Source organism: Melanotaenia boesemani, chromosome 12 (assembly GCF_017639745.1).
Source record: "Melanotaenia boesemani isolate fMelBoe1 chromosome 12, fMelBoe1.pri, whole genome shotgun sequence".
NCBI classification, from domain to species: Eukaryota; Metazoa; Chordata; class Actinopteri; order Atheriniformes; family Melanotaeniidae; genus Melanotaenia; species Melanotaenia boesemani.
Window position 1 is genome coordinate 15779780 of NC_055693.1, and position 12577 is coordinate 15792356.

General features: G+C 40.3%; 1 protein-coding gene across 1 annotated transcript in view; it reads right to left on the reverse strand.

The window, feature by feature from the left end:
• The window catches only part of igsf3 (immunoglobulin superfamily, member 3), a 75233-nt gene that overhangs the window by 52227 nt on the left and 10429 nt on the right, over positions 1 to 12577 (reverse strand). Inside the window, exon 2 of the mRNA XM_042001596.1 lies at positions 5221 to 5601. Coding sequence (XP_041857530.1) covers positions 5221 to 5601 — 381 coding nt within the window. The remainder of the gene's footprint in view (positions 1 to 5220; positions 5602 to 12577) is intronic.

Genomic DNA, 12577 nt, shown 5'->3' on the forward strand with positions numbered 1-12577 from the left:
GTACTGTCGCTTCTGTCCCCATTTTTCTCTTTTCCAATTTCCACATCTCAGCCTCTTCATACCATCCATCTCTCTTTCTTTTCCTCAAGACCACTTGCTGTCAAGCATATTTTTTTCTAGTGCCACACATCTGAAAATGGCCTTCTCTCAACGAGTGGTAGAGGATAAAGAAAAAGAACAAGAATACTATTGTTAAAATTGACAAAGTCTTCAGTTCTCTAGCATTATTACTATATTACTTCACGCACAGGGAATGGATGACTACTGCCAAGCGCGAAGGCTAGACTATCTGCCAGCAAAATGACTCCTATGGTGCGTTCTGTAGCGGTGAGGGTACACGTGAGCTTCATAAGTTAGTGTGTATAAGCCAGGGCTTGTTGTTCTGTTAGCTGTTGGACATGCTCACACACAGGCTGGTGCGTAGGACAGGGACAACTATGATGGCCGTGTCAGGCTGTTGTCCTTTTCTTCTGCAATCTAATGTGTAGGAGGAAGTCAGGCAGGCACACACACACATACACAAATGTACAAGCAAGCACAGAAACATACACTCAAGTGCAACAGACAGAGCTTAGCGAGCTTAAAAGAATGAATGCGTACACAAAGAAGACTAAAAGGAGACTTGTAAATAATGCCACAAAACTCAGGTTAATGCTGGCCTTGTGGTGCACTTAAACACTTATAGAGGAGCAAAAATCAATCAAATCAATCAGTAAAATGAAGGCAGTTAAGACATAAAAGCAGGAAAAGTGTGGCGTCCTTCTTTATCATGACCCTAGTCATGCAACAGAAACAACTGAACTGATATGTAGCACCTTGTAATTTGATGCTGGATGGCAAACACACATGCAAAGATTTCTTGCCTACATAGCAAAAGAGGTCAAAACTAAAGCAACACAAGCAGTTAAAAGAGCAGCTTTATTAGAGCAATGTCTTTCAACTTAGGCCTACATCTGATAAGGTGAAAAAAAAGGTATGAAAATGAATAAACCAGGGAGGGATTTCTAGTTGTATACTTCTGGCACTTTTTTTTTTTTTTTGCATCCTTTATCATGAGTAAAGCCAACAGGGAAAGCTGTTTATGTGGATGCAGGTGACTGAGCTTTCCAAAGACCAAGTCCTGTCTGAAATAAGACCCCCTAAATCCAGACAAGTGGCGGATGTAAGACAGCAGCAAAATGGAGAGCAAGGAGAAGGAAATTTATACCACTTCTTCTCGTGATCTTCACAAAGAATCTAAGATCACTGGTAAATGAAGTGGATAACTTTTAAGGGCTGACAAGGACACTTGTGAATACTGGAAATGTACCTGCAGTAGAAAAGGCTGCAGGGACTAAATTTGGCTCCAATGCCTTGCTACCCAGCTTTTAAACATCAGCAGCCAACAGAGGTCAGAATTAAGGATGAAGGATTGCAGAGCTAATTAATGACAGATGGGGTCATTCTGGTCATGCTACTGAGAGGTAGCATTATAAATAAAATGTTAGCTTTACGTTTCCGTCCTTGTTTTTTACCGAGAGAGTTCACCTGTGTAACCTGCTGATGCTGCATGTGATGTCATCAGCTCAGCTTTTCCCTAGATACAAACAACACGATACATTCAAGGTTGTCGATTTTAACCATGCTTGCATCTCTACTACTCTTCAAACTTTCCAACAATTATCAGCTAATTTAATTTTTATTGGATTTTTTATTATTATTATTATTATTTAGCCATTTTTCTTAAAAAATAAAATAAAATAAAATAAAAAAAGCATACTCCAGCAATATATTTTTCTTTGATGGGCTTATAAATAATTTTTTGATTCAATTCAATACAATTCAAATATATTTGAACAGGGTTTAACCAGGGGGGTGGTTTGGGTGTGAGATGTTTTAGGCCAATTGTTATCCCACCTCCTTATACTACAAGTGTTCTTGTTTTGACAGATTTGGTTTTCCCCTCTCTATGCACCTGCAAAGCAGGTGAAGTTGTTCCAGAAACCTACTCTTTGCATCTTATACAAATTCAACCAAATTTAACAATACTAGAAAGTAATATTCATCACCTGATATATAAAAGTCTAATATTACTCTGCACTTTTTGCTCCATTTTGGTCTCCAACATGTCCTGTGGAAATTAACTAGCAATTTAACAATTAAAGGCTTAAATGTGTTTACCAACTAGATGCTAAATTTGCCAATTTGCTATTTTGGAGCTACTTAAATATCGAAATAGGCAATTTTAGAGCTTTGACACTGAGAACAACAGCCTGCAGCAACTGGAAACAAACCAGTGAGCCCTCCTACATTTCAACAGAAAATCTTGGGAGAAAAAATTATTAAAAAGCAAAGCCCAGCCTCATGTATTACATAATAAAAATATGCCTGCATCTCTGTGCCACGCCATAATTCAGTGGGCATAATCCAGATTTTGTGGCCTGATAGCCAATTATTCTTTTCATATGAGAATTATTTCAGCAATTCCCCAAGGCTTTTTAAGGACTTAAACGCTGAGCCAAACTACATTTTCACTTGATTAATCTAAATATAGTACCACAGAGGGTATAAAAAAAAGGAAAACGGGGGAAAAAAACATGCTTTTTGGCTCCTCACTTCCTATTAAAGAAAGGATCTTTGACTTACAAGTAGAAACAGGTATCATTATTCAGGCAATTACACCCATGCTGTCTGGTTTAATGTGACGAACAAAACAACATGTGAACACACAAAGTCATGGTGTCAAACACTACAGTGTCCAGGTGCACTGCTGAAACAGTTCTTCACCTCAGGCAATAGGTATTAAGTTTCACATTAAAACCCTCCAACACTCTTTAAAGGTGACACTAGATGAAATGCACCACAGCAAGACTTAACCCAGTATTTATGGCACAAATTACTGCGCTCACTACCACCCCACAATTCACCCAACCACCTCACGTACACACAGACATACCCCCAACTGCCTCATTTTCTTATTTTCCATATTTCCTTCATATTACTCCCTGCTTATTGCAGTCCTTTGACAATACCCTTGAAACACAAATCCTCAAAGGCAGCAAAGGGGCTTTTTAATATAGCAGAGTGAGAGCAAATTAGAGAGAGGGGCCATGGCTGATGAATGGACACAGACCCATGGCAGAATGAAAAGCAGAAGAAAAGGGAAAAGACAGGGAACAGGATGCATAAAGGCTGGAGGACAAGGTATTGTTTGCTCGCAATGGCTGAAGGAGGTGTGCAGCTGCCCAGGGATCACACAAGGACTTAAGTCATTGCAGAAAGAAAAATGGGAGAGACCCTGCTGTGCACCCCTGACCTTCGAAACTGGGTTAAGAGGTTAGAGACACAGAGAGAAGATCAGATAACAGTCCCTCAACACCTCTGCTCACACTATGTCTAGCTCTCTCTCACACCCAGATCTATAAATACCATGTGCTATCAGCAGAGCTGTTTCACAGTGCCCTGCAACCGAGCCCTGCCCCACATTCAGTTTGTAATACACATATTAGAAATCATATCCACTGAATCCTGGAAACACTCATTCAACCCATTATCAACTCTATTGATCTGTTAAGCATTCAGTTTCTTTTACTTCTAGCAGACAAATCTGCAGCTTGTAAACTATGTGGTACTGGCCCAAAAGAATGTATGCAAATATTTGTGTTTCACAGCTCAAAATGCTACTCTGTGACTTGAAAACTCTGGGATACAAGTGATTGCAGCTCCAATTTTCAGCTCATAAGCATTTGGCTTCAGCCTTGACCTCAAGAGGAAGGTCAACCATGTGAGGAATAAAGGCATGAAGGAGCAAAGGGAATTGAATCCCCCAACTATGACAACTGTGGTTGCAGTGCTGGCTTTTGGGTAGATTTCTGTATGGCTCTGAAAATGAGGGAGTGGAAGGAGGGAAACTTGTGCTACTGTATGAAACAGTCCCTTATCCTGCTAACACACAGGATATCTTACAGAAACAGCCCGAGGCAAGGAATGAATAGACAGGGAGGGAGCACACGTGTACTAGTGTGTGTTTGTGTGTGTGTGTGTGTGTGTGTGTGTGTGTGTGTGTGTGTGTGTGTGTGTGTGTGTGTGTGTGTGTGTGTGTGTGTGTGTGTGTGTGTGTGGATTATGAGTTTGGTTTCCCCAGTTGGGGGAGTTGGGATTGTGCGAAACTACACTGACATTAACAGATACTTTATGCAGTTTCTAGCTGTCAAATCCTTCCCAAAGATGAGAGCAATGTGGAGGTGTGTGATGAGTGCCATTTGTCTGTCAAAAAGATTACACAAAAACTGCCACAATGAATTTTACAGGACTTGATGGAGAGGCAATGCTGGGATAGGCTCCAGCTCACCCGCGACCCGAAATGGAATAAGCGGTCAAGATAATGGATGGATGGATGGATGGATGATGGAGAGGCAAAGCATGAAGAAAAAAAAAGGAAGGGCCCATTAAATTTGGGTGAAAATCAAATGCTCCATTGGATGTGGCACGACACAGTCCAAATGTTATTCTAGTAATATGCATTTGAGATAATCTTCACTATCATTTATCTAATTTTATATGACTTGCACTTACATACAATCACCAACAAGACATTAGAATCAATGTGGGAACCTATAGCTCCGTTTCTACCAGCGGGTCAGTATGTACAGTATTTTTTTTCCACAGGCGAAAACTGGCAAGGGTCCCATTCTTACTGATCCAACCCTTAAGGGTGGAGTTTTACCCATGGTAATCTGTTGATTGGTTGAAATTATTGTCACATCCATGAGAAACAGGGGCCTTTGTCCATTACATTTAAGCCCCATTTCCACATCAAAACTGATAATGAAACATTTGCTTGGATGTATACATGTTACTGTATATGGTTAAAAAAAATGTAATTTATTGTTGGAATACAGTCTCATACATAGAATGAAATTATGCAATCTCATAAAGCAGAGGTGTCCACAGTCGGTCCTCGAGGGCCATAGCCCCGCAGGCCTGGGATGTTTCCTGCTGCAGCACACCTGAATTAGATTAATGGGTCAACATGCTTATGCAGACCTGGACAACAAGCTGTTGAGGAGAGCTGTTTAATATAAATCAGGCATGTTGGAGTAGGGAAAAATATAAAAACTGCAGCCTTTGAAGATTGACTTTGGACTTTTGTACAATTGGTACATTGTCCTTACTCTACATCATACAGAAAAACACCTTTGTGTTTAACATTTTTGAGTGTGTGCATATTTAGAGACTCACCAGTGAGGTTGGTGCGCGCACTGTAGGATCCCAAGTATTGTCCATCTGTGTTGGGTGTGTAACACTCAAACAGACCCTGGTCACTGGCCAGCACTTTGGTGATGTGGAGCACAGCAGAGTCACGGCTTAGCCTCTCCACAAAGATCTCCTTATTATTCACCCTCTGGGAATACAGGGCAAAGGCATAGTTTGACTGAGCCGTGCTCACAATACGAATCTCTCGCTCCGGTGCTGATGCCAGGTACATGGACCACTCAAAGTCCTGCTGCACTCCTTCTTTGTAGCCCGTCACGTTGCACCAGATGGTCACAAGGGAGCCCTCGGTCCGAATCAGCGGTCCAGTCTGCACCGTTACCACTCTCTTAGCCACAGAAACACCGGCTGCAGGAAGAGATGGAGGTCGGATGGGGAGAACAGAGAAAGGTAGAGAGGAAAGAGATAACAGGGGTTACAAAACTGCACTTTAAATATTTAACACCTGCACCGTTTATGCACCTTACATCTCCTAGGAAACATAAAAAGAGCCTGACATGTGCAACTAAGCCTTCTGGGGGAGGTCCAACTGAGGTTGAGGTGTCCACATATGCTGACACAAACACAGCTTTTAAATACCACTCGAAAACCTCACTCTAACTCTTGAACAGTACAGCTATTACACAAACCCACACTTTAGTCCTTCACCTTACGGACAGCACTGCAGCTGTACTACACTGAGGCAGCCCAGGAGTCAGGTGAGAGCTGGTAAAACATGAGCCTGTGGGAGACAAGTGTATCAAGCTGCAAAGAGTACAGGTGCCTTTGAAATGGAGAATAAACAGTGTTTGCTAGACACATCCTTACGCAATACTACTTGTAATGGTCCTGCAACATAGATATAAACTATGCAATTGAGCCAGACTGATAAAAATCAGCCAGGCTGACGGGTTTTTTTTTATTACATACTGGTGTATGCATGTATAGAGGATGAAATATGGTTAGAAATTCTGTTAAGAAACGCAAAACACACGTTATAACTAAATGCAATTTGCCCACAAGAGAGCACTAACAAGTTTTTGTTCCAGCTGTTGTCTTTCATCCAACAGTTATTTGCAGTTCAAACAACACAAGCCAAGACTGCAGAAAATCAAAAAGGTATAGCTTGGGAACGTTTTTTTATTTTTTTATTTTAAGTGCAATAAACAAGTAATCCTCAATGGTAATACAGTGTTTTCACTTAAAACAGTTTGTGGATTGAAACATGAGCATGTTCTGAGCATTGAAACAAACTGGTGGTGTAAAAACCCAGTGAAGAGTGATTATTACAAGTCTTTGTAACCTATATTTAGGCATACAGCATATGCGAATCTTGCCACAACCCCTTACATAGAGACACACACAAAGAAATACACAGAGAACATTCCCCATTCAGGGAACAACTACAAACATCCCTCTCATTGGGGCCGGAGACAACAGAGCACTTACACATACCCCAAATCCAGACACAGTGACAAGTACGCTGTTTCCTGTCGGCACAAGCAACTGGGGATTGCAGCTGTGTTTGTGTGTGTGCGCCTGTGTATGTGTGACAGAAAGAAAGTCTGTAAATGGCTGCGTCTGTGGGCACAATGCTCAGCATTAATAATTCACCACAACTGCTTTTTAACTTTAACGTCCTTGCCCCTCTCATTGTAACTTTCTCACACTTCCGCTAACAGTCCTGTTGTTTCATTTATTCTTATTAGCTTGAGCTTATTACATCCATGTATGTGAGTCCACGCAAGAACAAGCACAAGCCTTTCCATGTGAGGTGGGAGGTCCCTGTTTAAAAACATATGTACACTGAATCCACTGAGTCTAAATAACAGGAGGAAAAACAATCTGAGGAAGACTCACACAGTGTGTGCATGCATCTATGAGAGTGTGTTGCGTGGGCAAACATGAATATCCATCTCTATAGGTCATATGCTTTGTTTCCTTCCTGCGCTTCCTGAGCTTCAGATGCTTTGTGCATTGCTTTTTTCTCGGGACACATTTAATTTATGAGCAAAGAAAAAAAGCTTTTATTTAGAACCCTTCATTTAAATACGATTCAGATTCAGTCACTGTGATATATCAAAGTGAAAACTTCATTAAAATAATCATTCTTCATGGCATTATTTCTCCTATGGAACCTTAGCAGGACATGAATTATGTGCTCATGAATGCAACAACTTTGGATTTGGTAATGATATCTTTAAAGAAAAGGGAAAAATGCTTAATTTGGTCAAATACCACAATCATCCATAAAAATGGGGAAATCATACGATATACAACTTTGGATAAATATCACAGGAATATATGAAGTTTGAAATGATAAACTGAATAATCCAGTTCTCTAATGTATTTTTTATTGCCCACACATATATTGCTTACATCTTTCATCCAGTCGTGAAAACTGAATATTATCTTCTAAAGCTTTATTAACACAAATATAACCAAATGCATACTTGCCATTCGCGCTAGTTGTTTTATTGCTGTGTATGGAAATGGAGTAGAATAAATAGGACACTTAATAAGTTTTAAATTTGGGTTTCTACAGAGCCCTCTGGTAGATAGAAGTTATTGCCATGAGTGTATGTGTGAACTGATTAATAAACTGTGCACTGTTAGCAATACAAAATTTCAACATTTTCATTTCTTATTAGATATGTTCCAATCTGATCTCAAATATCAGACACAGACACACTTTTTCTGTGATTGGTATCTGTGTCAGAGTTCAGTTTTTATCCTAATTTATGTTGTTTTGAATAAGTTAGGACAGTAACATTCCATATATCATGATTACCCATGGGCCGGACAAAAGGGGTGGCCTGGGGGGCAAGCCACCCCTAAAATCTGAAATCTAAAGATTTCATTTTCAAAAAGTCAGTTAGTTTAGGAAATCCATCCACAAAAAGCAAACATGAAACACTCTAATGTTGAAGTACTGTCAAAATCTGGCTGAATGTGTTACGGAAATTCAGAAGATAATAAAAGAACCTTCGATTGAAACTCAGCTGCCTCTTCTCCTTCGCTGTGATGTCAGCGTGCTATCTGGCAGCACCCAGTCTACCCAATTCCAAGTCAGATCAGCTCATAATAGCACTGCTGCATCACTGCTTCTCACGTTTCAGCTTCTCATCCACACCTGCTGGAAGCATATTACTCATGCATCCAAGTAAAAAAAAAAGGAATTACTCATACTGTGTTGGTGCACTAAGAGCTTTCCTCCGTTCGCCTGTCTCCTGTCATCCTCCTAAAACAAGCCTCCTTACTTCTGATTACTCTCACACTTCCTTCCTCCATGTTCCCCCCCCCCAACATCAATCCTTCCCTCTGTCCTTCCCCTCCAGTCTTTCTCTGCATATTCCTGTCTTTTCTCCGCGCCTTGCGGTTCTCTGCATCTTTTCAGGCAGGATTTAAGCAGCTCTGTGGAACTTCAAAGTGCTCATCGCTCTGCAGGCTGTTTAGAAAGGTTGACAATGACATACCAAACCCCACAGACCTTCAGCTGATCACTCTATTCCACCATCCATCCACAATAATCCTGCGCCCGCAACCTCCCCCTACTTTTCACCTCTGGCTGTGCTGCCTTGATCTCCAAGTGCTGTATTTGCTCAACAAGGCCGAAGATTTTCTATTATTAACGCTCATCTCCATCTCTGCATACCTCAAATATCTCGCCTTGCTATCCCCTTTTACTCCCGCCCTCACTCTTCTCTAGTTTTCCACTCCTGCGTGTCATCTCCCATCTTAGCTGCCAGTTGCTTCCCACTCAGCTCCACTGGATGCAGGAAGCATGTGTCCAATATCAGATGATGCAGACTGACCACGGACAAGCTGTCCTTGCTGTTCATCGGTTGGAGCATACAGAGAAATGGGAGCAAATGATTTCAAACAAGCACACATACACACACCAACTTACACAAAAAGCTGTAAAGAGGATTAAGCTAAGTGGAAGGGGGGGTTCAACACTAATCCAATCATTTGTGACCAGTGTCTTATTCTCAGCGGAAACAGCGGTGAGGCCACTCACATTCATGCCTGCTCCTCACATCATCACTCCTCTATGACACATGATAATTATACACCTGGAAAGGTGTATAATAAAAACGCTGCAGGGTGTGAGGAATATAGAGCATAATCACAGCAGCGTAGAGATGTTCTAATGTAGAGATTTGAGCTATCCATCAACTCAACTCACTTTCCTTCCATTTCTACACTCATACATACACAACAGTGTTTCAGGAGTTCTCATTAAAGTAATGCATTCTGTAGCGCTTTAACAGAACCTTATCCATCACAACTGTTGGTCTGAACATACTCTGCAGGCTTTGTGCTCAGACTATGCAAGTGCAAGCATTTGGCGCTAACTTTGGGGCAGTACAAATACATAGTTGTGGGCAGCTTTTGATAGCATTAGTGCTGTTGTTAGAACATCTGCTCTGTGGTGTAGCTATGTGTTAAATAATAAAGACTGTTCCGAACGGCTGTTGTTTGTAGTTTTCACCTGTGCTTCTTTGCCTCTGTTGGTTTGACCTGGTTTGACCAATGTATGGTGTTATCGTCAAAGCCCGTGTGATGATGGTCGATAAATGGTTACACTAATTTAAATACTAACTTTGTTACTTCCAGTGTTGTGGTCCTAAAAATTTGCTGTCCAACCAAATATAGAGGGCATTCTGATTTCAGACCCAATGAACATAGAAGCAAGGGCATACATACAGATAAAAACCTAAGAAAACTAGCGATAATGCTCATTTGGTTGTTGGTAGATACATTACCCAAATAAGAAAATGTTACATAGTCAAACAAAAACATACTGCAAGACAGAAAAGCATCAGGTAGTAATACAACCACAGATTAACTGCACAAAGACTGCAAAACAGCATAATCTGGCCCACTGACTCTTACTTCCAGTGCATTACAGTTAGCATTCAGGTTTAATATCTTTAAACTCAGGCTTTTAGTATTAAATACACACCTGAATTTAACCCATTTGTACTAATTATAATTAACCTCTGCCGCAGAGTTTCAGAACTGCCAAGAGGAAACTCTTCAGTTCCAGTTAAGTTTAATTTTGGGAGATAAAAAATTCAAACCAGCAGTAGGGACCAAGGTTTCTGTGGTTGAGCCATCAAAGCTCCCACTGCAACAGGAGATACATCTATGATGAAAATTTGATGCAAGTAAAACAACTATGTGATCTTCCAAATGGCCAGTTAAAAGGAAATTACGGACAGGTGAGGTTTATAACCGTATTTTGCATCAAGAAGACACATATTCTTAGATAATGAACCAACGTGGTTTATTGAAAATGAATTCATGGCATGAGTCATGTTTCACTGCATATACAGTGTACCCCATTTAAAGGCTCTCAGTCTTTTTTCTCAATCTTTTTTTTTCCTCAGTGAAAATGGGTACTATGGAAACAGCATTTCCTGCTACCTTGGTTAAGCCTCACAGTGCTATACTATGAACAGCAAAAATAATGTATTTCCCTACGATTATCTTGTTCCTTTTTCATCCCTGAATATTTGATTATATAGAGAAATACTGTAAAAATGTCAATTCAATTCAGTTGTGCGATATATTTTTAATTTTGCTCCGATTTTATTTTTTGTGAACATGCTTTGAAGTTACAGCCAACATCTAAAAAATGAATAAAAAGCAACAACCTGTCACCAAAAACCAACACAGGAAGTTGGCAGAAGGTTTAATATCATATAGTCATGAAATATAATAGACATTTACAAAATGACCAGATCTATGTCAAAACCTGACAGGAAGGTAATGATGAGGAGAGCAAATGACTCCATGGTGGGAGGAGAAGAAAAAGAAGAAAGGATAGAAGGGTAATGAGAAGTAGAAAGTTACCTCTAGGGTGCCAAACAGTACTTAAATGCACTGAACTAAGTGAATATATAAGCATGCCACTGACTAACATCCTGCATATGACTTACAGAGAGAATAACTGGAACATCAGAGAATTTCCTTCTCAACACCTCTCAGCACTAGTTAACCATTCTCCAAAAACCACCCTTCATCTTTCTCCCTCTAGGCCCCTGAAAGCATTTGACCCCGTTAACATCATTACCAGAGAGAGATAGAGTCCAAGAGAAAGACAGAGACAGAGATTTTAGAATGAGAGGAAACTGGAGGTAGAAAGATAAGAGCAAAAAAAAGAGGAGAGATTTTCATGTAGCTAATGTTAACATTCAGATATGACTATACGATATAGTTTGTGTCTATTTCCTAATATCGTGGAATAAAAAAAGAAAACCTACAGGTGCTTCTATAAAGCCAGAATGTCTTTGATTTTTAATGGTTTTAACCATTTTGACATAAGTGATTTTGTGTTTGTGCTAATGCTCAACTGGAGGGAGAAATAAGGTTTCAGACTAAAAATTCTCACATTGTCTTGGAGAAAGAAAGTGAGCTTGTCACTCTTTACACATGGTACTGGGTAATCATGTCATCCTAATGTAAACCATGTAATGGATTTATGTCAATCCCCACTCTTTTATCCCCATCGCTCTCTCACAGTATTTTCGCTCTTTGAGGGGCTCTAGACAGCATCAAACATTGCAATTCAGGCTGCATCCTCACTCCTTTTTCCAGTCCTTGTCTCTCCTGCAGCGATAATCACCATCTGCGTCAGAATGTATAAATCAGTGTAGCAGGCCTGTTATTAACAACCTCTGACCCCCTTTCTAGCTTCAGAATCTTCAACAAATCCCCATCCTGCCTGCCTAATTTATTAAATATAATCTTTTAGAGCTAAATATGGCAGACGCATTTCTTCTGAGCTGGTGAGACAGCTAAGTGATTTACAAGGGAAAACACTAGTTGCTGAAAGCTCTGTCAGTCGAGAAACGGATGTGACAATGATTGTGACATGGAGAAATACTGAGAAAAAAAGAGACTAAATGCTGTGTCTCCTATTAGCGGCCAGTAAGACAGGCTGGCTGGTCACTCCGACAGCTGACAAACAGTCACAACAACTGCCTATTACACCCACGCAGCTCTAATCAGACCAAGAACGACAGAGTACAAGATGTACAGGGAGTGAGGATAATAGTGATCATTCTGTATGTTGCCATTGCTTTGTATGTCTTTAAAACACATTAGCAATGTCTGGGGTATTCAATGATTATTAAAGATAAAGACAGGTACACAAAGGAAGATGTTGGAAACTGTGGAAGTTTTTGTAGGGCAATGGCAAGAGGACTCACCTTCATACATTTAAAAGCCTTGGAAACCAGGAAACAGAAGGCACGTAGATATATAGCACATTGATGTACTTTTCCTCCATCTGTGGCTCAAGAGGAAACTGGAGTTCCCATGTTATGAACTAGTA